This window comes from Pelophylax lessonae (genome assembly GCF_965119305.1).
Source record: "Pelophylax lessonae genome assembly, chromosome: 4".
NCBI classification, from domain to species: domain Eukaryota; kingdom Metazoa; phylum Chordata; class Amphibia; order Anura; family Ranidae; genus Pelophylax; species Pelophylax lessonae.
Genome location: NC_138771.1, coordinates 656,562,903 through 656,589,761, shown reverse-complemented (window position 1 = coordinate 656,589,761; position 26,859 = coordinate 656,562,903). Strand labels below are relative to the sequence as shown.

The 26,859-nt window shown below is 44.0% G+C and overlaps 1 protein-coding gene across 1 annotated transcript in view; it reads left to right on the top strand.

Annotated features, from left to right (window-relative positions):
- The window catches only part of LOC309552156 (chloride channel protein ClC-Kb-like), a 107,996-nt gene extending 86,656 nt beyond the window's left edge, over positions 1-21,340 (top strand). Inside the window, exons 20-22 of the mRNA XM_082252969.1 lie at positions 17,815-17,919; positions 18,906-18,992; positions 20,595-21,340. Coding sequence (XP_082109095.1) covers positions 17,815-17,919; positions 18,906-18,992; positions 20,595-20,762 — 360 coding nt within the window. The 3' untranslated portion in view covers positions 20,763-21,340. The remainder of the gene's footprint in view (positions 1-17,814; positions 17,920-18,905; positions 18,993-20,594) is intronic.
- The last annotated feature ends 5,519 nt before the right edge of the window (positions 21,341-26,859 follow it).

The window sequence follows — 26,859 nt, the reverse complement described above, 5'->3', positions numbered from 1 at the left end:
ACAAAATTTTTATCATTTTTTTCACACAAATAGAGCTTTCTTTTGGTGGTATTTGATCACAACTGGGTTTTTTTTTTTTCGTGATATATGCAAAAAAAGAGCAAAAATTTTGAAAAAAAAACACTTTTTTTTAGTTTCAATTATGAAATTTTGCAAAAAATAAATTTTTCTTCATACATTTGGGCCAAAATGTATACTGCTACATGTCTCTGGTAAAATTAACCCAAATTAGTGTATATTATTTAGTCTGTGTGAAAGTTATTGAGTCTAGAAGCTATGGTACCAATTACTGAAAATTGATCACACCAGATGTACTGACTGCCTATCTCCTTTCTTGAGGCCCTGAAATGTCAGGACAGTACAAATACCGACCAAATGACCCCTTTTTGTAAAGTAGACAGTCCAAGGTATTTAGTAAGAGGCATGGTGAGTTTTTTGAAGTTGTAATTTTTTCCCACAATTCTTGGGAAAATGAAGAAAAATTTTTTTTTTTCTTTTTTTTCCCACAAAGTTGTCAATTTATAAGCTATTTCTAACACATAGCATGTACACAGCAAAAATTACACCCAAAAATACATTCTGCTACTCCTTCCGAGTATGGCGATACCACATGTGTGAGACTTTTACACAGCCTGGCCACAAAAAGAGACTCCACGTCCAAGAAGCACATTCAGGCGTTCTAGGAGCATAAATACACATAAAACTTTCTTACTACCTATCACACTTTTCAAGGCCCTAGAGCACCAATACAATGGAAAAGTCCACAAAATGACCCCATTTTGGAAAGCAAACACTCCAACGTATATTCTATGAGGCATTATGGGTCGTTTGAACATATCATTTTTTTCCACAGGTTTTTGGAAAATGTGGGAAAAAAATGAAAACTTTTTTTTTTTACACAAAGTTGTCAATTTATAGGATATTCCTAACACATAGCATGTACACAGCAAAAATGACACCCCAAAATACATTCTGCCACTCCTCCTGAGTATGGCAATACCACATGTGTGAGACTTTTTCACAGCCTAGCCATATAGAGGGGCCTAACATCCAAGGAGCATCATCATGCATCCTAGCCACTTGCCTAGGCCTATTTTTGACATTTGGTGTTTACAAGCTAAAATCAGTTGTTTTGCTAGAAAACTGCTTAGAACCCCCAAACATTATATATTTTTTTTTAGCAGAGACCCTAGAGAATAAAATGGAGATTATTGCACTATTTTTTATCACACCGTATTTGCGTAGCGGTCTTCCAAACGCAATTTTTTTGGAAAAAATTCACTTTTTTTAATTAAAAAATAAGAAACCAGTAAAGTTAGCCCAATTTTTTTCCATAATGTGAAAGATAATGTTACGCCGAGTAAATAGATACCCAACATGTCATGTTTCAAAATTGCGCACGCTCACGGAATGGTGACAAACTTTGGTACTTAAAAATCCCCATAGGCGACAATTTAAAAATTTCTACAGGTTGCCATCTTTGAGTTACAGAGGAGGTCTAGGGCTCAAATTATTCCCCTTGCTCTAACGATCGCGGCGATACCTCACATGTGTGGTTTGAACACCGTTTACATATGTGGGCGGGGTTTCTGTATGCATTCGCTTCTGCGCGCGAGCTAACAGGGACAGGGCGCTTTAATTTTTTTTTTTTTTTTTACTATTTATTTTATTTATTATTTTTTATTTTTACACCGTTTAAAAAAAAAAAAAATTGATCATTTTTATTTCTATTAAAAGAAATGTAAATATTCCTTGTAATAGAAATAGGCACGACAGGACCTCTTTTTTGTGAGATCTGGGGTCAAAAAGTCCTCAGATCTCACAAGTACACTAAAAGATAGAAAAAAAAAAAAATAATTATAATATAAAATGAAAAAAAAAAAAAAAAAGGACCTTTAAACCGGTTGCTAGGCAACAACATTTTCCGTAGCTCCGGTCCTCCAAGACCATAGAGTCAAGTGAGGGCAAGCTTGCCCTCACTCGACATCCTGTCTGTGAGGATTCGGGACCGGATCGTTTTCCCCGCTGCCGGCAGGTCCGGTAAGCGGGGAAAAGGACCGGAACGCGTCGGGAGGGGGGGGGGGCGCCTCTTCCGCCATCCCGGAAGGGTGATCCCACGGCGAATCCGCCGCTGGGACCACCCTTATCGGAAAGCCAACCGTCCACCGTTTAAAAAAATACCAGGGTTATGGCAGCTATCTGCTACCATAACACCGGTATTTAGGTTTAAACGGACGACGTATATAAACCTTTTTGGACTTGGACATGGTGGCTGTATGAAGGGTGACAGGTACTCGGGTACTTTGTTGGGCAGGTGACAGGTACTCTGGTACTGATGAGCAGGTGGCAGGTACTCGGGTACTCCGATAGGCAGGTGACAGGTACTCGGGTACTCTGATGGGCAGGTGACAGGCAGGTGATAGGTACTGATGAGTAGTACTCACTGACTGATAGGTGATAGGTGATACTGTACTGATGGGTACTGATGATCAGTACTGATACGTGATAGGTACTGATGAGTACTGATGAGTAGTGATGGGTACTGATGAGCAGGCGGCAAGTACTTGGGTACTTCAGGCGTCAGGTACTCTGATGAGCAGGTGGAAGGTACTCGGGTACTCTGATGGGTAGGTGACAGGTACTCAGGTACTCTGATGACGGGTACTCCGTTGACAGGTACTCAAAGTACCCGAGTACCTGTCATCAGAGTACCCGAGTACCTGTCATCAGAGTACCCGAGTACCCGTCATCAGAGTACCCGAGTACCCGTCATCAGAGTACCCGAGTACCCGTCATCAGAGTACCCGAGTACCTGTCATCAGAGTACCCGAGTACCTGTCAGAGTACCCGAGTACCCGTCATCAGAGTACCCGAGTACCCGTCATCAGAGTACTCGAGTACCTGTCATCAGAGTACCCGAGTACCTGTCATCAGAGTACCCGAGTACCCGTCATCAGAGTACCCGAGTACCTGTCATCAGAGTACCCGAGTACCCGTCATCAGAGTACCCGAGTACCCGTCAGAGTACCCGAGTACCTGTCATCAGAGTATCCGTCATCAGAGTACCCGAGTACCTGTCATCAGAGTACCCGAATACCTGTCACCAGCCCATCAGAGTACCCGAGTACCTGTCATCTGAGTACCTGATGACAGGTACTCGGGTACTTTGATGGGCTAGTGACAGGTGCTCTTTATTGGGGGGGGGGGCAATCAGTGTGGTTGGGGTACACTGTAGTTGGTAACTAGTTGTTACCACAATCTCCTCCTCACACAGGATCAGTGTGTGAGGAGGAGAACACGGTGACAGCTAGTTACCGTGTTCTCTGTTGACATTTGTGACCGGCTGTGATTGGACACAGCCGGTCACGTGGTAAAGAGCCAATTTCATTGGCTCTTTACCTAGATCGGGGATCGACTCTGTCCGAGGGACGAGCCTCGTCCCCGATCGCTGCTCTGCGCGCCCCCGGGGGCGCGCATTGCAGAGAGAACGAGCGGCTCGTGCTGGAGCCGCTCATGTGATCGGCTGTGATTGACACAGCCGATCACGTGGTAAACAGCCAATTTCTATTGGCTGTTTACCTTGATCAGTGATGGGCTATGTCCGAGGGACGAGCCTCATCCCTGATCGCGCCGCTGCGCGCCGCCGGGGGCGCGCAGTAGCAGCTAGAACGGGCCGACGTCATATGACGGCGGCCCGGATCTAGACAACCACTTTGCCGACGTCATTTTACATGACTCGGTAAGGAAGTGGTTAAGGCACTAAAATGGCTCTAAAACACCAATGGAAAGGGCTAGAGTGCTGCAAATGGCAGCAAAACGTAGTTAAGAGCATGGCAAGTGCTCTGCAAACAAATGTGGATAGGGAAATAACTTTAAACAACAAAAAAAAAACAGAAAAATAAAACAATGTTCTTCATCTCTGAAGGACGAGGCCCATATGGAGTAGGAGGGAGGTTGAGGTGGTGGTGGATGTGGCGGTGTCATAGGCGTGCGCACAGGGTGTGCCGGGTGTACCTGGGCACACCCTAATCACCTAGGGCACTTAGCATTATCGCTCTGTTTGCCAGTGAGGAGATGGGAAAGATCTCCCTCGGACCTGCTCTGTTCTATTTCTCTTTGCCAGCAGGGAAAGTAATGTATCGGGGCCATGTACATGTAGGCAAACACATGCATGTGTATTTAAACTTTGGAGTGCACACCCTAAAGCAATAGGCTGCGCACACCTATGGGCGGTGTAGGTGGAAGCGGCGGTGGAGAAGGACCAGGGCCGGATTAAGAGCATCATGGGCTTGGTGCTGAGGATTTTGAAGGGCCTTAAGGGCCGTGCCTTGGCATGCACCCAGAGGAGGAAGGGTGCAGCCATGCATGCCTAATTCCACATGGGATGCTGTCTCTGAAGCCCATAAACACATCCATGCATCGGCAACTGTCCCTCCTTGTCCGGCCTTCGTGCTGTGTGGGGAGGTTCTGAGGGAGCTGCCTGGGGAAGCGAGCATAGAAGCCAGACTTCTGTGTTTACAAGTGACAGAAGAGCGGTAACAGTGAATATGGCCAACCCGGGGCCTATATAAAGGTAGGGGCCTGGAGCTGCAGCTCCAATAGCCCCTACGTTAATCTGGCCCTGAGGAGGACGAGGTAGCCAACACTGCTTCTTTTCACAAATTTTAAATGAGGGTACACCCCAAAAGAGTGAGAAAGAGCAAAAATGGAACAATGGCTGGGTAAGGTCGGTATCCATCGCTATTCTGCACAAGGTACGGAAAAGTCCCATGGGAACCATGCCTGGTTCATTTTAATGAACGTGAGCTTGTCCACATTGTCTCTGGACAGGCGGCTGCGCTTGTCTGTGATAACGCCCCCAGCCGTGCTAAATACCCGTTCAGATAATACACTGGCTGCAGGGCACGCCAGCACCTCCAAGGTGTAAAGGGCAAGCTCAGGCCATGTGCCCAACTTGGAGACCCAGAAGTTGAAGGGGGCAGACCCCTCATTCAGTATGTCTAGGCGTGTGCACACATACTGCTCCACCATGTTGGTGAAATGCTGCCTCCTGCTAAGACGTTCCATATGAGCTGCTGGTGCTGCTGTTTGTTGTGGCGTGCTGACAAAGCTTTTCCACATTTCGGCCATGCTAACCCTGCCTTCTGAGGTGCTGGTGGTGCCCTGGTTGCGTTGGCGACCTCTTTCTCCTCCTCCTCCTCTGCCTTGTGCTTCCACTGTGGCTTCACTGTCAGGTGGGAATGCCAGCAGCATTGCGTCTACCAGCGTGCGCTTGTACTCGCGCATCTTGCGATCGCGCTCCAGTGAGTGAATTAAGGACGGTACGTTGTCCTTGTAACGGGGATCCAGCAGCGTGGCCACCCAGTAATCAGCACAAGTTAGAATGTGGGCAACTCGGCGGTCATTGTGGAGACACTGCAGCATGTAATCGCTCATGTGTGCCAGGCTGCCCAGAGGCAACGAAAGGCTGTCCTCTGTGGGAGGTGTATCGTCCGTGTCCTCTGTATCCCCCCAGCCACGCACCAGTGATGGCCATGAGCTGGCCTGGGTGCCACCCTGCTGTGAACATGCTTCCATCTCCTCCTCCAGCTCCTCCTCCTCATCCTCCTCATTCTCCAAAACTGTGCCCCTGCTGGACAATTGTGTCCCTGGCGTTTGTGTGTGCAGGAACCCACCCTCGGAGCCCCTTGCGAATGACTGCCCTGAAAGCCTTGGAAATGTTACCTCTTCATCCTCCTCCTCCTCCTCATCCTGTGCCACATCCTCTTCCATCATCGCCCGAATTGTTTTTTCAAGGAGGCATAGAAGTGGGATAGTTAAGCTGAGAACGGCGTCATCGGCACTGGCTATGTTGGTGGAGTACTCAAAACAGCGCAACAAGGCACACAGGTCTCGCATGGAGGCCCAGTTATTGGTGGTGAAGTGGTGCTGTTCCACAGAGTGACTCATGCGTGCGTGCTGCAGCTGAAACTCCACTATGGCCTGCTGCTGCTCGCACAGTCTTTGCAGCATGTGCAAGGTGGAGTTCCACCTTGTGGGCACGTCACATATGAGGCGGTGAGCAGGAAGGCCGAAGTTACGCTGCAGCGCTGACAGGCGAGCAGCAGCAGGGTGAGAACGCCGAAAGTGCGCACAGACGGCCCGCACTTTCTGCAACAGCTCTGACATATCGGGGTAGTTTTTAAGGAACCTCTGCACCACCAAATTCAGCACATGCGCCAGGCAAGGGATGTGCGTCAAACCGGCTAGGCCCAGAGCTGCTATGAGATTTCGCCCGTTATCGCACACCACCAGGCCGGGCTTGAGGCTCGCTGGCAGCAACCACTCATTTGTCTGCTGTTCCATGTTCCTCCACAACTCCTGCGCGGTGTGTGGTTTGTCCCCCAAACAGGCAAGTTTTAAAACTGCCTGCTGTCGTTTACCCCTGGCCGTGCTGAAGTTGGTGGTGAAGGTGTTACGCTGTCCAGATGAGGAGGCGGTAGAGGATGAGGAAGCGGAGTAGGAGGAGTTAGGAACAGGAGGCAAACTGAAGCGCCCTGCAATCCTCGGTGGTGGAAGGACATGCGCCAAATTGCTATCCGCCTCAGGCCCATCCGCCACTGCATTTACCCAGTGTGCCGTTAGGGAGATATAACGCCCCTGACCGTGCTTACTGGTCCACGTATCGGTAGTTAGGTGTACCTTGCCAGAGATGGCGTTGCGCAGTGCACACCTGATTTTTTCCCCCACTTGGTTGTGCAGGGAAGGGATGGCTTGCCTGGAAAAGTAGTGGCGGCTGGGCACGACGTACTGTGGGACAGCCACCAACATAAGGTTTTTAAAACTGTGCGCATCCACCAGACGGAATGACAGCATTTCAAAGGCAAGAATTTTGAAATGCTGGCATTCAGGGCCAGGGATCGCGGGTGGGTAGGGGGGTACTTCCTCTTCCTCTCAAGTGTTTGGGAGATGGAAAGCTGAACGCTTCCACGGGACATTGTGGAGATGGTTGGTGACCCAGGTGGTGGTGTTGCTGACAGATCGTCTGTTTGCGGGGTGGCAGGTGCCGGTATCACTACAGATGTGGCTGGAGCGGCCGAGACTGCAGCAGAAGAGGAAGCAGGATGAGCCAGAGACGTTTCTTGGTTTTGAAGGTGTCTACTCCACTGCAGCTTGTGCTTTGCACTTAGATGCCTGATCATGCAGGTTGTGCTCAGGTTGAGAAGGTTTATGCCTCACTTCAGGCTCTGATTGCACAGGGTGCAAACCACTTGTGTCCTGTCATCAGCACATTTTCTAAAGAACTTCCACGCTAGAGAACTCCTTTGAGCTGACTTTGGTGCGCTCGTTCCCTTGCTGCGTTGGGCAGTAGCGGGTGTAGTGTCTAGGGCACGGCCACTCCGCTTCTGCACCCTGCTCCCTCTTCTGCTGTGCTGGTGGCTCTGTGCGACCACCGCCTCTTCCTCCAAACTACTCAGGTCACCTACATGACGTTCATTCCATGTGGGGTCGAGGACCTCATCGTCCTCCACATCATCTTCCACCCAGTCTTCACCCCTGCCCTCCTTGTCGGTCTCCACAATGCTGAACACCACAGCAGTTGGCACCTGCGTTTCGTCATCATCGGAGACGTGCTGCGATGGTCCTTGCATGTACTCATCTTGAGAAATAAGTGGTTGGGCATCGCTGCACTCAATCTCTTCAACTTCTGGGGCAGGGATAGGTGGATGGCCCTGGGAAACCCTGCTGACAGAGTCCTCAAAAAGAAGAAGAGACTGCTGTATGGATTGGGGCTCAGACTGCTTGCCTGATTTCCAAGGGGGTGAGGTGAAAGACGGTTGGACATTGGCTGCAGGTGCCAACTCTGACCTTTCTGCAGTAGACTGGGTGGGAGACAATGTGAAGGAACTGGAGGCACTGTCAGCAACCCAATCTACTATCGCCTGTACTTCTTCAGGCCTCATCACGTCTAAAGGCGCATTATGCCCTACCAAATACTGCTGCAGGTTCTGTCGCCTACTCACACTTGTGGAAGGTGTTTCACTTGTGCGTGTAGCTGGCACAGATCGACCACGTCCTCTCCTTGCAACAGGAGCTCTACCAGCAGCACCACGACCCAGGCCACGGCCCCTATTTGACGGTCTCCTCATATTTCTGTAATTTATGATCTTGCCCTAGAAAGGTGTTTATTAAATAGCGGAACAAAACAACAACAGTATCGCACGGGTGTATCTGACAGTCAAATATGCAAACTATGCCGCAATTTAATGTTTTTTACCCCAAAAGGGTGTATATTGAATAGCGGAATAGGAAAAAGGATAAAAAAACGGTGTATCTCACACATACAAACACAGACTAGGCCCCGATTAAAATTTTTTGTACCCTAAAGGGAGGATGAGGAAGAGGAGTAGGAGGAGTTGGGAACAGGAGGCAAACTGAAGCGCCCTGCAATCCTTGGCGGTGGAAGGAGATGCGCCAAACAAATTTAAAAAGGTGTATCTCACATGTACCGACACAGACTATCCCGCAGTTTAATTGATCCCCAAAGGTTTTGATTGAATAGCGGAATAGGAAATATGATCAAAAAATGTGTATGTATCTCAGACGTACAAAACCACACTAGGCCCCAATTACTATTGTTTGTACCCCTAAAAGGCTGAATGAGGAGTAGGAGGAGTATGGAACAGGCAGCACCCTCAAATCTTCAGAAGTATGAGATGAACCCCAAAAACTTGGAAAGGTGGATCTCACACCTACCAACACAGACTATCCCGCAATTTAATTGATCCCCAAAGGTTTTGATTGAATAGCGGAATAAGAAATATGATCAAAAAAAGTGTATGTATCTCACACGTACAGAAGCACACTAGGCCCCAATTACTATTGTTTGTACCCCTAAAAGGCTTAATGAGGAGTAGGAGGAGTATGGAACAGGCAGCACCCTCAAATCTTCAGAAGTATGAGATGAACCCCAAAAACTTGGAAAGGTGGATCTCACACCTACCAACACAGACTATCCCGCAATTTAATTGATCCCCAAAGGTTTTGATTGAATAGCGGAATAGGAAATATGATCAAAAAATGTGTATGTATCTCAGACGTACAAAACCACACTAGGCCCCAATTACTATTGTTTGTACCCCTAAAAGGCTGAATGAGGAGTAGGAGGAGTATGGAACAGGCAGCACCCTCAAATCTTCAGAAGTATGAGATGAACCCCAAAAACTTGGAAAGGTGGATCTCACACCTACCAACACAGACTATCCCGCAATTTAATTGATCCCCAAAGGTTTTGATTGAATAGCGGAATAGGAAATATGATCAAAAAATGTGTATGTATCTCAGACGTACAGAACCACACTAGGCCCCAATTACTATTGTTTGTACCCCTAAAAGGCTGAATGAGGAGTAGGAGGAGTATGGAACAGGCAGCACCCTCAAATCTTCAGAAGTATGAGATGAACCCCAAAAACTTGGAAAGGTGGATCTCACACCTACCAACACAGACTATCCCGCAATTTAATTGATCCCCAAAGGTTTTGATTGAATAGCGGAATAGGAAATATGATCAAAAATGTGTATGTATCTCAGACGTACAGAAGCACACTAGGCCCCAATTACTATTGTTTGTACCCCTAAAAGGCTGAATGAGGAGTAGGAGGAGTATGGAACAGGCAGCACCCTCAAATCTTCAGAAGTATGAGATGAACCCCAAAAACTTGGAAAGGTGGATCTCACACCTACCAACACAGACTATCCCGCAATTTAATTGATCCCCAAAGGTTTTGATTGAATAGCGGAATAGGAAATATGATCAAAAAATGTGTATGTATCTCAGACGTACAAAACCACACTAGGCCCCAATTACTATTGTTTGTACCCCTAAAAGGCTGAATGAGGAGTAGGAGGAGTATGGAACAGGCAGCACCCTCAAATCTTCAGAAGTATGAGATGAACCCCAAAAACTTGGAAAGGTGGATCTCACACCTACCAACACAGACTATCCCGCAATTTAATTGATCCCCAAAGGTTTTGATTGAATAGCGGAATAGGAAATATGATCAAAAAATGTGTATGTATCTCAGACGTACAGAACCACACTAGGCCCCAATTACTATTGTTTGTACCCCTAAAAGGCTGAATGAGGAGTAGGAGGAGTATGGAACAGGCAGCACCCTCAAATCTTCAGAAGTATGAGATGAACCCCAAAAACTTGGAAAGGTGGATCTCACACCTACCAACACAGACTATCCCGCAATTTAATTGATCCCCAAAGGTTTTGATTGAATAGCGGAATAGGAAATATGATCAAAAATGTGTATGTATCTCAGACGTACAGAAGCACACTAGGCCCCAATTACTATTGTTTGTACCCCTAAAAGGCTGAATGAGGAGTAGGAGGAGTATGGAACAGGCAGCACCCTCAAATCTTCAGAAGTATGAGATGAACCCCAAAAACTTGGAAAGGTGGATCTCACACCTACCAACACAGACTATCCCGCAATTTAATTGATCCCCAAAGGTTTTGATTGAATAGCGGAATAGGAAATATGATCAAAAAATGTGTATGTATCTCAGACGTACAAAACCACACTAGGCCCCAATTACTATTGTTTGTACCCCTAAAAGGCTGAATGAGGAGTAGGAGGAGTATGGAACAGGCAGCACCCTCAAATCTTCAGAAGTATGAGATGAACCCCAAAAACTTGGAAAGGTGGATCTCACACCTACCAACACAGACTATCCCGCAATTTAATTGATCCCCAAAGGTTTTGATTGAATAGCGGAATAGGAAATATGATCAAAAAATGTGTATGTATCTCAGACGTACAAAACCACACTAGGCCCCAATTACTATTGTTTGTACCCCTAAAAGGCTGAATGAGGAGTAGGAGGAGTATGGAACAGGCAGCACCCTCAAATCTTCAGAAGTATGAGATGAACCCCAAAAACTTGGAAAGGTGGATCTCACACCTACCAACACAGACTATCCCGCAATTTAATTGATCCCCAAAGGTTTTGATTGAATAGCGGAATAGGAAATATGATCAAAAAAAGTGTATGTATCTCACACGTACAGAAGCACACTAGGCCCCAATTACTATTGTTTGTACCCCTAAAAGGCTGAATGAGGAGTAGGAGGAGTATGGAACAGGCAGCACCCTTAAATCTTCAGAAGTATGAGATGAACCCCAAAAACTTGGAAAGGTGGATCTCACACCTACCAACACAGACTATCCCACAATTTAATTGATCCCCAAAGGTTTTGATTGAATAGCGGAATAGGAAATATGATCAAAAAATGTGTATGTATCACAGACGTACAAAACCACACTAGGCCCCAATTACTATTGTTTGTACCCCTAAAAGGCTGAATGAGGAGTAGGAGGAGTATGGAACAGGCAGCACCCTCAAATCTTCAGAAGTATGAGATGAACCCCAAAAACTTGGAAAGGTGGATCTCACACCTACCAACACAGACTATCCCGCAATTTAATTGATCCCCAAAGGTTTTGATTGAATAGCGGAATAGGAAATATGATCAAAAAAAGTGTATGTATCTCACACGTACAGAAGCACACTAGGCCCCAATTACTATTGTTTGTACCCCTTAAAGGCTGAATGAGGAGTAGGAGGAGTATGGAACAGGCAGCACCCTCAAATCTTCAGAAGTATGAGATGAACCCCAAAAACTTGGAAAGGTGGATCTCACACCTACCAACACAGACTATCCCGCAATTTAATTGATCCCCAAAGGTTTTGATTGAATAGCGGAATAGGAAATATGATCAAAAAATGTGTATGTATCTCAAACGTACAAAACCACACTAGGCCCCAATTACTATTGTTTGTACCCCTAAAAGGCTGAATGAGGAGTAGGAGGAGTATGGAACAGGCAGCACCCTCAAATCTTCAGAAGTATGAGATGAACCCCAAAAACTTGAAAAGGTGGATCTCACACCTACCAACACAGACTATCCCGCAATTTAATTGATCCCCAAAGGTTTTGATTGAATAGCGGAATAGGAAATATGATCAAAAAATGTGTATGTATCTCAGACGTACAGAACCACACTAGGCCCCAATTACTATTGTTTGTACCCCTAAAAGGCTGAATGAGGAGTAGGAGGAGTATGGAACAGGCAGCACCCTCAAATCTTCAGAAGTATGAGATGAACCCCAAAAACTTGGAAAGGTGGATCTCACACCTACCAACACAGACTATCCCGCAATTTAATTGATCCCCAAAGGTTTTGATTGAATAGCGGAATAGGAAATATGATCAAAAAATGTGTATGTATCTCAGACGTACAGAAGCACACTAGGCCCCAATTACTATTGTTTGTACCCCTAAAAGGCTGAATGAGGAGTAGGAGGAGTATGGAAAAGGCAGCACCCTCAAATCTTCAGAAGTATGAGATGAACCCCAAAAACTTGGAAAGGTGGATCTCACACCTACCAACACAGACTATCCCACAATTTAATTGATCCCCAAAGGTTTTGATTGAATAGCGGAATAGGAAATATGATCAAAAAATGTGTATGTATCTCAGATGTACAAAACCACACTAGGCCCCAATTACTATTGTTTGTACCCCTAAAAGGCTGAATGAGGAGTAGGAGGAGTATGGAACAGGCAGCACCCTCAAATCTTCAGAAGTATGAGATGAACCCCAAAAACTTGAAAAGGTGGATCTCACACCTACCAACACAGACTATCCCGCAATTTAATTGATCCCCAAAGGTTTTGATTGAATAGCGGAATAGGAAATATGATCAAAAAATGTGTATGTATCTCAGACGTACAGAAGCACACTAGGCCCCAATTACTATTGTTTGTACCCCTAAAAGGCTGAATGAGGAGTAGGAGGAGTATGGAACAGGCAGCACCCTCAAATCTTCAGAAGTATGAGATGAACCCCAAAAACTTGGAAAGGTGGATCTCACACCTACCAACACAGACTATCCCGCAATTTAATTGATCCCCAAAGGTTTTGATTGAATAGCGGAATAGGAAATATGATCAAAAAATGTGTATGTATCACAGACGTACAAAACCACACTAGGCCCCAATTACTATTGTTTGTACCCCTAAAAGGCTGAATGAGGAGTAGGAGGAGTATGGAACAGGCAGCACCCTCAAATCTTCAGAAGTATGAGATGAACCCCAAAAACTTAGAAAGGTGGATCTCACACGTACCAACACAAACTATCCCGCAATTTAATTGATCCCCAAAGGTTTTTATTGAATAGCGGAATAGGAAATATGATCAAAAAAAGTGTATGTATCTCACACGTACAGAAGCACACTAGGCCCCAATTACTATTGTTTGTACCCCTAAAAGGCTGAATGAGGAGTAGGAGGAGTATGGAACAGGCAGCACCCTCAAATCTTCAGAAGTATGAGATGAACCCCAAAAACTTGGAAAGGTGGATCTCACACCTACCAACACAGACTATCCTGCAATTTAATTGATCCCCAAAGGTTTTGATTGAATAGCGGAATAGGAAATATGATCAAAAAATGTGTATGTATCTCAGACGTACAGAAGCACACTAGGCCCCAATTACTATTGTTTGTACCCCTAAAAGGCTGAATGAGGAGTAGGAGGAGTATGGAACAGGCAGCACCCTCAAATCTTCAGAAGTATGAGATGAACCCCAAAAACTTGGAAAGGTGGATCTCACACCTACCAACACAGACTATCCCACAATTTAATTGATCCCCAAAGGTTTTGATTGAATAGCGGAATAGGAAATATGATCAAAAAATGTGTATGTATCTCAGACGTACAAAACCACACTAGGCCCCAATTACTATTGTTTGTACCCCTAAAAGGCTGAATGAGGAGTAGGAGGAGTATGGAACAGGCAGCACCCTCAAATCTTCAGAAGTATGAGATGAACCCCAAAAACTTGAAAAGGTGGATCTCACACCTACCAACACAGACTATCCCGCAATTTAATTGATCCCCAAAGGTTTTGATTGAATAGCGGAATAGGAAATATGATCAAAAAATGTGTATGTATCTCAGACGTACAGAAGCACACTAGGCCCCAATTACTATTGTTTGTACCCCTAAAAGGCTGAATGAGGAGTAGGAGGAGTATGGAACAGGCAGCACCCTCAAATCTTCAGAAGTATGAGATGAACCCCAAAAACTTGGAAAGGTGGATCTCACACCTACCAACACAGACTATCCCGCAATTTAATTGATCCCCAAAGGTTTTGATTGAATAGCGGAATAGGAAATATGATCAAAAAATGTGTATGTATCTCAGACGTACAGAAGCACACTAGGCCCCAATTACTATTGTTTGTACCCCTAAAAGGCTGAATGAGGAGTAGGAGGAGTATGGAACAGGCAGCACCCTCAAATCTTCAGAAGTATGAGATGAACCCCAAAAACTTAGAAAGGTGGATCTCACACGTACCAACACAAACTATCCCGCAATTTAATTGATCCCCAAAGGTTTTTATTGAATAGCGGAATAGGAAATATGATCAAAAAAAGTGTATGTATCTCACACGTACAGAAGCACACTAGGCCCCAATTACCATTGTTTGTACCCCTAAAAGGCTGAATGAGGAGTAGGAGGAGTATGGAACAGGCAGCACCCTCAAATCTTCAGAAGTATGAGATGAACCCCAAAAACTTGGAAAGGTGGATCTCACACCTACCAACACAGACTATCCTGCAATTTAATTGATCCCCAAAGGTTTTGATTGAATAGCGGAATAGGAAATATGATCAAAAAATGTGTATGTATCTCAGACGTACAGAAGCACACTAGGCCCCAATTACTATTGTTTGTACCCCTAAAAGGCTGAATGAGGAGTAGGAGGAGTATGGAACAGGCAGCACCCTCAAATCTTCAGAAGTATGAGATGAACCCCAAAAACCCCAAATATCAATCAGCTCTGCTGCAGGCCACAATTTAATTTTTTTTAACCCAAGGCTGTATATTGAATAGTGGAATAGAAAAAAAGTGTATGATTTCTGAAACCACTCAATATTAGCACATGTGAACTGAACACAGCAGTGTATGATCAGTCACTCAGCACAGCACAGCTGAAGGAAAAATGCTGCACACAGTGCCTGATAGAAAAATACTTTTCTCCCTCCTCCTCAGTGGGCAAAAAAGATTGTGTTCACTGCACCCCAAAAAGATTGTGTTCACTGTACCCCAAAAAGATTGCGTTCACTGCACCCCAAAAAGATTGTGTTCACTGCACCCCAAAAAGATTGTGTTCACTGCACCCCAAAAAGATTGTGTTCACAGCAGCCCACACACAGCAAAATGGATGTGGACCACTGACACCTGCCTATCTCCTATCCCACACCACACAGCAATATCGATTGTAGTTTGTAGAACACACTGTCTGACCCTAAAAATCAGCAGACTCTGTCCCTAAAAGGATTGATAAGATCGTAGATCGGGTGACTGAACCCCCCCCCCCCCCCCACACAGCAATATCGATTGTAGTTTGTAGAACACACTGTCTGACCCTAAAAATCAGCAGACTCTGTCCCTAAAAGGATTGAGAAGATCGTAGATCGGGTGACTGCAAACCCCCCCCCCCCCCCACACAGCAATATCGATTGTAGTTTGTAGAACACACTGTCTGACCCTAAAAATCAGCAGACTCTGTCCCTAAAAGGATTGATAAGATCGTAGATCGGGTGACTGTAAACCCCCCCCCCCCACACAGCAATATCGATTGTAGTTTGTAGAACACACTGTCTGACCCTAAAAATCAGCAGACTCTGTCCCTAAAAGGATTGATAAGATCGTAGATCGGGTGACTGCAAACCCCCCCCCCCCCCCCACACACACACACAGCAATATCGATTGTAGTTTGTAGAACACACTGACCCTAAAAATCAGCAGACTCTCTCCCTAAAATGCCTACAACTCGCCCTGCCTAATTCACTCCGACCTGTCCCTCAATTCTATCCGGACACAAATGTTTTTTTTTTCCTGTCTGTCCCTAATCAGCAGCCAGCACGTATGTGTGCTCTGTCCCTGAACTAGTACACAGCAGAATGACGCAGCGGCGCTCGGTCTCTCACTTATAAAGACATGGTCACATGCTTCAGACATCACAGCTACTGATACGTTTGTAGGCATGGCTGGGATGGCTTAGCCACACCAGTTAAACGCTTGTTGATTGGCTGTTGAAAGCCCACCATGAAAAGTGCGCCAAAGCATGCAAAACCCGGAAATAAAACGACCGAACACGGATTTTTACCCGAACATACAATAAAGTTTTCGGGTCCGTGTTCAGGTAACAAAAATCCAATTATTCGGTACGAACTCGAATAATACAGTCCGTGTTCGCTCAACCCTAGTGATGGGTCTTTATACCATGGGTGATGGGTCCATATACCATGGGTGACAGGTCTTTATACCATGGGTGACAGGTCTTTATACCATGGGTGATGGGTCTTTATACCATGGGTGATGGGTCCATATACCATGGGTGACAGGTCTTTATACCATTGGTGATAGGTCTTTGTACCATTGGTGATGGGTCTTTATATTATGGGTAACGGGTCTTTATACCATGGGTGACAGGTCCATATACCATGGATGACAGGCCTTTATAACATGGTTGATAGGTCTATATATCATGGGTGACTGGTCTATATACCATGGATGACGGGTCCATATACCATGGGTGACGCGTCCATATATCTTGGATGACAGGCCTTTATAGCCTGGGTGACAGGTCTATACACAATGGGTGACAGGCATTTATACCATGGATGACCGATCTCTATACCAGGGGTAACGGGCATTTATTAGACATGTGCATGACGAAAAAAATTTGTTTCGTTTCATTTAGATTCATTAATCAAGTTATCTAGTTTTGTTAAATTCGGTTTATTCGTTAACTCATAGTCGGGATACGTATTCGTATTCAGAACTTTGAATTTTCTTCAAATCTACCGATTTTCCAATCGATCGAATCAAAATCTTTAGATTTTTTTTTTATTAGAATGTGGCAAAGTGAACAAACAAAAAAAAAAACTTCATCAAATGATTACAATGCTCTTTAACGTCCTCTTCATCAAATGATTACAATGCTCTTTAACAAAAACAGCATTATTTTGCAATGGTACTCTAATAACACACAGTCTTGGATTTCAGAAATACTGTATGTTTACAAATTCGACTGGTATTCAATGTAAAATTTGATTTGAATTTCAATTCAATTTCCAAAATTCGGACAAATTTAATTTAGTTATTCAGAGCATTCAGTAGTCTTCATTTATACTGCAATTCAGGTCTTCGGATATATCCAAATCTCCGAATAACAAAAAATGTGTCCGAATATTTATTCGGAGCGAAATGAACCACACATGTCTAGCATTTATACCATAGGTGACAGGTCTTTATACCATGGGTGACAGGCCTTTATACCAAGGGTGATGAGTCTTTATACCTATACTCTGTATGACTGCTGGAGGCCACCAAGAGTACAGGTTCCTTTCATACTGCTGGAGGCCACCAAGAGTACAGGTTCCTTTCATAGGAATAAAGAGGACTGCGGTGTGCATACATAAGCTAAAGAGGACCTAGAGAGGACATATTGTTAAGTAAGTGGCAAACAAGGCCACAGAGGGAAGATGGCTGGATGGAGGTGGAAAGTGAGTATAAGGCCAGGTAGGCTCTACTCAGCAGGACGTCTATATTCATTAAATAACAACTTGTACAAAGGGTACAAAAGTCTTTTAAACAATCCAGTCAAGCATGCCAGCAAACACATTTTATTGCTGACCTAACAGGTTTAATATCATCTTATCCTAACAGAACTTTATTTTATAGGTGGAGGAATGGGAGTGCCGTCAGCTCAATGAAGTGGTGCCTATAGAGGACCTGACTATTGATCCAGCTCCATACAGGCTTCTGGAGAAGCAGACTCTTTACCAGGTAAGGAAGAATTGGAGATTGATCAGATGATCGGTGTTGGATCTTATGGGTCTGGATCTATGGGTCAGTTCAATCATCTTTAGTTTTAGGACCTTTCTTTTACCTAATACTTCTATCTCCTTCAGCTGGGGAACGGGTCTCCAAATTTTCTAAACAAAGAGCCAATTACCTGTCCTTTTAGACTTTAGGGGGGCCAGGCTGTGGCCATTGGAAGTAGAAAATGTGTTGGCATCAGTAGGCATAAACAATGCCCCATCTTTATTGTCAGTGAGAGGAATTGTGCCCCATCCTTGGTGTCACTGGGTGGGAAGAATAATGCCCCATCATTTCGTTTGTGTCACTAGGAGGAACTGTGCCCCATCATTGGTGTCATTGGGAGGAATAGTGCCCCTTTGTTGGTGTCAGTGGGGGGAAATTATGACCCATTATTGGTGTCAGAAGATGAAATATTGCCCCAAGCACCGGATACAAGCAAGCAAAGGGCCAAATTCGCGCCCCCCCCCCCCCCGGCCACAGTTTGGAGACCACGGAGCTAGAGTATGGATGTCAGACCTTGGAGGAGTGGACAATCTAAACAGCAAATGCTTTCAGCCAGGCGAGGACTGAGTTGGGTGGGGCTCAGTCAGTAACAAATGGTGGTCATTATATAGCTACCTTATTCAGATCTGTGGTCACAGCACCAACTTCCTGTACTGCTCTGAGATGTCATGTACGCCGAGAGGATGCAAAGGAAGCTGACGCTGGATGGTGTGACAAGGTTTGTCATCATAAGCCACATCCTTTAGGAACATCCACCTTTCACCATGCCCACTAATCACAGCGGCATCAGGGCACATTTGGCATAGTACACTTTATTCTGTCCCTACCATAAAAGAGAAAATTGTGGTCACCCCCTTAGGCCAAAAAGGTCCAGAATAATGACACAGCGACACACTTTCATGTTCAGTAACAAGTTCTTATGTGGAAATGTTCTCCTCTTTCTTTAGGTTTACGACTTGTTCAACCTCCTTGGCCTGCGCAGAGCTTATGTCACCAACACAGGACGGCTGGTCGGAGTTGTCTCCTTGACTGAGGTATGACGTCAAAGATCAATTTGTACAGCTTGTAGCACTTACTCACTCCATACTAGTAGGGTGTAGGTCCTTGGACTTTCAGTGAAAGTCTCGGAGGGGAGGGCACGGGGACATATGGTCACGGTCTCCCATTAGGGGATCCCCTTCTAATACTAGGGTGGACCATGCCTCGGCAGGTCACCTGAAGAGAGGGCTCCACCTGGTTTCAGCCAGGTGAACATATGCCAGTCCCCATCATAGGTCTTGTGGCTGGGGGATCTTTTTTTTTTCTTTGGAGGTGAAGTGTGACAGACCCTTGGCACCCCATCAAACAGTGCCTCTTGCTCTCCAAACCCCCTCCAGCAGAACGAGAGCTAATACCAGCCCTTATACCCTAGGCATCATACACAGACAAGATGTTGAGGTAAAATCCAAAGAAATTACTATTTATTGAACAGAAATACAGGTTTTTATACACTTCAAAAGTAGGTCAGTCAATACATGACACCAGGCTAATCCCATCATGTAGGAACCTCCAAAAATTAGCCAACAGACAGGAACAATAGGTGACTCAATTAACAATGGGAATGCATACCTATGAGGCACACAATGGGAGAGACATACAAAAGCCAGGGCCCATAGTTAGTAGGCAAGAGTGCTCCAAAAGCCCCCAGAAGTTCCCTCCAAAAGTCCCTGTTCTGGTTGGGTCTGTCACAAGAACCATGTGTACATACTGTGCACTTTTTTGTTTATTCTTGCAAATGGTGTTAGGTTTGAGTATGCGCACTAAACCACAGGGCTAGGTAATAGATCTGCTAGCCACGGATGAAATGCAATGCCACCTATCTAAATGGATGGGTCTGAACAGCCTAAAAGAATCACTGCTCAAGATTCAGAAATTGGAGGTTCAAGCAAACTCACAAGAATTCCCCTTAATAGCACAGTAGATGGGGTAGCAAACATTGCCTCTCATTATTCAAAGATTTTAGGTTGAGTTCTACCACCTTCCAAATTTTACGATAAGCAACTCAAAAGTCAACCAACGCTGAGATCACTACTGATAAACTATAAATAGCGACCAGGTCCTGCCACCTACGAGGCCATTTAAGGCAATCACACTTATCAAAAAAATAGTAGGGGGCAGCACTGAAGCCGGACTGAATCTTCAGCCCCTGGGCCCCTGGGGCACACAGCATCAGTGGTTGTTATGGTGCTGTGTGCCCTAGCAACCAGTAATGAGGGAGGGGGGATCCAGCAAAAATTGCTGCCTCATCCATCCCTGGAAAGGCCCTGACAATGGCCCTATATTTACCCTTATTTGTAAATGTGTGTGAGCAACAGTTTTGTTGGGTGACTTAAAGTGGAACTCAAGTCTTAAACTGCAAGCAGATGGGGAGGGTTAAGTAAAGACCTGGTAACCTACCTCGTAAAAAACTTGCCAATAAAATTTAATGAAAAAGACTCTCAAGCATATCGGAGAGCTTGCCCATGGAAAGAGCTGCATATGGCTGAACAGATATCACACATATACAGTATATTACTTTAAAAATGCATGTGTGTAAGGGTTGTTTATAAAGCTTATGACATCAAACATTCATCCACTTAATCTCTGAATTTTCACAGCTACAAGACGCTGTTCATGGAACGGTAAAAGGAACATTCACCTCGCGTGCAAAACCCAAGACTGAAGAAAAGAACCAGGAGAACTATACTCTGGAACCCCTGATCCATCTACCTTCAGAATACCATGAAGAAGAAACCACCACTGTTCCAAAAGTATCAACCACGTGACACCACGCTTCCTAGTGGAGGCCCGAAGACACAACAACTGCGCACATATCTCCAAATGTGACCACATAAATGATCTCATACTGAAAGTGTTATTGTATATTCATTTTATTTTATAATACCCAGCCAGAACCTGGTTGTGCTGAGAGACTTGAACATTTTAACTAATGTCCAACCAAAATCTGGCAATGTTAAGAGACTTGAACAATTTAACCAACCAGAACCTGGTCATGTTAGGGACTTGAACATTTTTAATTAATGCCCAGCCAGAATTTGGTTATGTTCGGAGACTTGAACTAACATCCAGCCAGGACCTGGTCGTGTTAGGAGACCTGAACATTTTTACCCAATGTAAAACCAGAACCTGGTCATGTTGGAGACCTGAACATTTTAACGTAACGTCCAGCCAGAACTCGGTCGTGTTAGGAGACCTGAACATTTATAAATAACGTACAGCCAGAACCTGGTCATTTTTGGAGAGCTGAACATTTTTACCTAACTTCCAACCAGAACCTGGTTATGTTAGGAGACCTGAGCATTTAGAACTAATGTCCAACCAGAATGTGGTGAGGTTAGGAGACCTAAAAATTCACCTAATGTGCAACCAGAACAAGCAGAATGTCCAAGCAGAATCTGGTCATGTTAGGGGACTTAAGCAATTTTACCTAACGTCCAACCAGAACCTTGTCATATTAGGGGACTTGAACATTTTGAACTAATTCCCAGCCAGAATCTGGTCATGTTGGGAGACCTAAACATGTATAACCAATGTCAAGCCAGAGCCTGGTCGTGTTATGAGACATAAAAAGTGAACTAGAACCTGGTCATGTTAGACGACTTGAACATTTTTACCCAATGTCCAACCAGAACCTGGTAATGTTAGGAGAATTGAACATTTTTATCTAACATCCAACCAGAACCTGGTCATGTTAGAAGATTTAAACATTTGTACCAAACGTCCAACCAGAACCTGATAATGTTAGGAGACTTGAACATTTTTACCTAACATCGAACCAGAACCTGGTAATGTTAGGAGACTTGAACATTCTTATCTAACATCCAATAAGAACCTGGTAATGTTAGAAGACTTGAACATTTTTAGCCAACATCCAACCAGAACCTGGTCATGTTAGGAGACTTGAACATTTTTTATCTAACATCCAACCAGAACCTGGTCATGTTAGAAGGCTTGAACATTTTTACCCAATGTCCAACCAGAACCTGGAAATGTTAGGAGACTTGAACATTTTTATCCAACATCCAACCAGAACCTGGTCATGTTAGAAGACTTGAACATTTGTACCCAATGTCCAACCGGAACCTGGTAATGTTAGGAGACTTGAACATTTTTATCTAACATCCAACAAGAAGCTAGTCATGTTAGACTTGAACATTTTTACCTAACATCCAACCAGAACCTGGTCATGTTAGGAGACTTGAAAATTTTTACCCAATGTCCAACCAGAACCTGGTAATGTTAGGAGACTTGAACATTTTTATCTAACATCCAATAACAACCTGGTCATGTTAGAAAACTTGAACATTTTTAGCCAACATCCAACCAGAACCTGATAATGTTAGGAGACTTGAACATTTTTACCTAACATCCAACCAGAACCTAGTCATGTTAGACTTGAACATTTTTACCTAACATCCAACCAGAACCTAGTCATGTTAGAAGACTTGAACATTTTTACCCAATGTCCAACCAGAACCTGGTAATTTTAGGAGACTTGAACATTTTTATCTAACATCCAACCAAAACCCAGTCATGTTAGAAGACTTGAACATTTTTATCTAACATCCAACCCGAACCTGGTCATGTTAGAAGATTTAAACATTTGTACCAAACGTCCAACCAGAACCTGATAATGTTAGGAGACTTGAACATTTTTACCTAACATCCAACCAGAACCTGGTCATGTTAGACTTGAACATTTTTACCTAACATCCAACCAGAACCTAGTCATGTTAGAATACTTGAACATTTTTACCCAATGTCCAACCAGAACCTGGTAATGTTAGGAGACTTGAACATTTTTATCTAACATCTAAACAGAACCTAGTCATGTTAGACGACTTGAACATTTTTACCCAATGTCCAACCAGAACCTCGTAATGTTAGGAGAATTGAACATTTTTATCTAACATCCAACCAGAACCTGGTCATGTTAGAAGATTTAAACATTTGTAGCAAACGTCCAACCAGAACCTGTAATGTTAGGAGACTTGAACATTTTTACCTAACATCCAACCAGAAACTAGTCATGTTAAAAGACTTGAACATTTTTAGCCAGCATCCAACCAGAACCTGGTCATGTTAGACTTGAAGATTTTTACCTAACATCCAATCAGAACCTAGTCATGTTAGAAGACTTGAACATTTTTACCCAATGTCCAACCAGAACCTGGTAATGTTAGGAGACTTGAACATTTTTATTTAACATCCAACCAGAACTTGGTCATGTTAGAAGACTTGAACATTTTTAGCCAACATCCAACCAGAACCTGGTCATGTTAGAAGACTTGAACATTTTTATCTAACATCCAACCAGAACCTGGTCATGTTAGGAGACTTGAAAACTTTTACCTAACATCCAACCAGAAACTAGTCATGTTAGAAGGCTTGAACATTTTTACCCAATGTCCAACCAGAACCTTGTAATGTTAGGAGACTTGAACATTTTTAGCCAACATCCAACCAGAACCTGGTCATGTTAGAAGACTTGAACATTTTTAGCCAACATACAACCAGAACCTGGTCATGTTAGAAGACTTGAACAATTTTATCTAACATCCAACCAGAACCTGGTCATGTTAGAAGATTTAAACATTTGTACCAAACGTCCAACCGGAACTTGATAATGTTAGGAGACTTGAACATTTTTACCTAACATCCAACCAGAACCTAGTCATGTTAGAAGACTTGAACATTTTTAGCCAAAGTCCAACCAGAATCTGGTCATGTTAGAAGATTTAAACGTTTGTACCAAACGTCTAACCAGAACTTAATAATGTTAGGAGACCGGAACATTTTTAATTAACATCCAACCAGAACCTAGTCATGTTAGAAGACTTAAACATTTTTCCCTAATCTCCAACCAGAACCTAGTCATGTTGAAAGACTTGAAGTGGTTGTAAAGCCTCAAAGTTTTTCATGCTCATGTATTCTATGCATTAAGGTGAAAAGCCTTCTGAGCTGCAGCTCCCCCCAGACCCCCCTTTTTCTTACATAAGCATGATCCAATCCAGCGATGTGCACAAGCATAGCGGCTCCAGCCACTGTCTCTCTCCTTATTGGACATATTGATAGCAGCATAAGGATCGGGGGCTGCTCTGCGCAAAACGATTGCACAGAGCAGGTAAGTATAGGCATGTTTGTTATTTTTATAAAAAAAGATAAAATAAAAAGGTTTACAACCCCTTTAAACATTTTTATCTAGCGTCATATTAAGAGACTTAAATGTTTTCAACAAGAACCTGGTCGTGTTAGGAGATGAACATTTTGAGCTAATCCCAACAACAAAGGCCAGACTGGGACGTACATATCCCACCAATATTTCTAAAAGGTCACTATATTAATAAATTATATATTTTATACTGTGAAGTCAGGGCTGGACACATTTTGTTATAATTCAGTAAATCAGCTCTTTCAAAATCAGAACTTTATTCAAATGTTAACTTAAAGCTATGTTAACAGTCTTGCTAGGATAGATAAATTATGAGTAATAGAAGGACTGAAATACCATTCCTGGACAAAAGTTTGGTTCAAGCTAGCTGTAGTGCTGGCCATGTTTTGGCAGGCCTAGTATTCAGTCATGTGAGCTTAGTTGATGAGGACCAGAGTTTAGATTGGCTAATCTTCCCCTTCAGTACAAATCACATGACCAAGAACTTAGGTCTTCAGACAACTGCCCAGCATTGAGGGGAGCCCACAGCAACATTCCAGGAAATGTACTTCAGCCCCTTAACTACTCTACTCTACCCTAATACTACTACCCTGCAAGGCTGCTAACATAGCCTAATATCTTAGTATAGGTCCACTTTAAAAGGAAATTATAGTGTTTTTATATTATTTGGGGGATGGGTTAGCCATGCAAAAATATTTTGTTGTTTAATGATATCAAGATGTAAAATTTGCACACAGAACTGAATGATTCCTCCCCATGACTCATCCCTTCTCAGAGGTTTCAATGAGAGTCAATCTGCCTGAAAGAAGACAATGAATGCTGCGTCTCTTTAGCTAACTCATTGTGCTCTGGGAATCCTTTGTAATGTATGAAGTGTTTATTTGTAAAGCAAAGATTGTATACAAAATGTAAAAAAAAAGAGATATAAAAATAACAGTTTAAAATGTACAAACTAAAATAAAACTGGTCCACAACCTTTATTGCAGGGGTCTTAATTAAAATTCATGGGTGTCCAGTTTGCAAAATGTTTTATCATGGCAAAGGTCCAAATCTCATGTTTGCCCTATAACACATCACTGCCCCCATTCCTTCTTATCACAACCCCCTTTACATCACAGCTCCCCCTTTACATCAGTGTCCACAGACCCTATTCACATTACAGTCCCCCCATTAAAGCAGTCCAACAGTGTCCTTATTTCTCCTTCACATCACAGCACACCCCTCTACACATCACAGTGTCCCCTTTTCACAATGCCCCCTTTACACATCACAGTGCCCCTTGTAGTCATAGCCACCCTATCCTCCTGTACATCACAGTCCCCCTTTCATCATTCAGCCTCCCCTGCACAGTCCTACCAGGGCAGAAGCACAGAGCAGCTGGGAATTCTCTCTTTCTGGTCTCCCACCTAGCCGCTGCTATCATCCCCACAGCGGGCAGGAGGTGCTGGATATCGAGGCAGAGGGTGGGAGCTGCCCAAATTTTTCACATTGACAAGCGGGTGACTACCAAATCCCACCCTCTGTTCCGATATGCAGCACCCCTCCCTTGCCTGCTGTGAGGATAATAGTGGCAGCCAGGCAGGAGACCAGAGAGAGAAAACACCCAGGCTGATAAATGGCATGGCTGCAGTCCAGACAGGACTATTGAACGGTCCAGGTCCAGACTGTGGTTCGCCATTTAGTGAACCCTACTTTGTAGTTTCCCTTTAATGGTTACCTTGACTTTGTAATTGTGTGTTAATAAATGTTGCTCTGTGTATAGTTTGTTGGGTGTGGCAGACACACTTGCACACTACACATGTAAGTTATGCTCGCTCTTCATTTGTCTTATACTCTGGTTATACCTTATTGTTGTTCTCTCTCAGTGCAGTCTACCAAGGAAGACCAGACTAGAAACAATCCACTCTGTATGTCTGAGATCATATCCTAACTGTTAATCACAGACGTGGAATGCTGGCCACTGGAGAATCCGCTAATTTGGATCTATAACAATAAACAAAACATTTTTTGAAGAAAAGGAATACTACCTAAAAACAAAACTTACTATTAGAAAGGAGCTGACTTCTGCAATAGTTTGATCAGTTGTGGTGCAACCAAGCTTTTCAAAAATTGGTGATCCTCAGTAACGTGAAATTTCTGAACTAAAAGTCCCATGGAAGTCAATGGAATCCAAACCGAACCCCAAAAATGTGTAGTACAGAGCAGCAAAAAATGCGAAAGTGTGAAGGATGGTTTGAGAAGCTCCTTCCAGCCCAAAAAACAGTAATTTATTTTAGAAATGCAATCAGGAGTACCAAGATAAGAGTATGGGACTGGCAAGCAAGATAAGGGAGTTTAGGGCAGACTTTGCAGCAGCCCTCACCCTAGAAATAGGTATCATGCATAATATCAATTTACTTTGTTGAAATACAGCACAGCCTTAACAGGTAAAGGGGGAATCTCATCCTTCATGGTGAAAACCTGCCTAACCCACCCTTTGCAAGGGCCCACAGGGAGGTGTCACATGTCTGGTTGAGGCCGAGCTGATAGGAGGGCTTTCCTCCTGTTTTTCCTGAAGATGGTGACAGAATATAATAGGGCACAGAGTGGCACGGGTGCCTGGTTGGAGATCCTGGATGGAGGACACTTGTAGCAGTTACCAAGCAGATTTGTGGACTGGCAGATGTGGATACACAACAGCAGGCGGACTG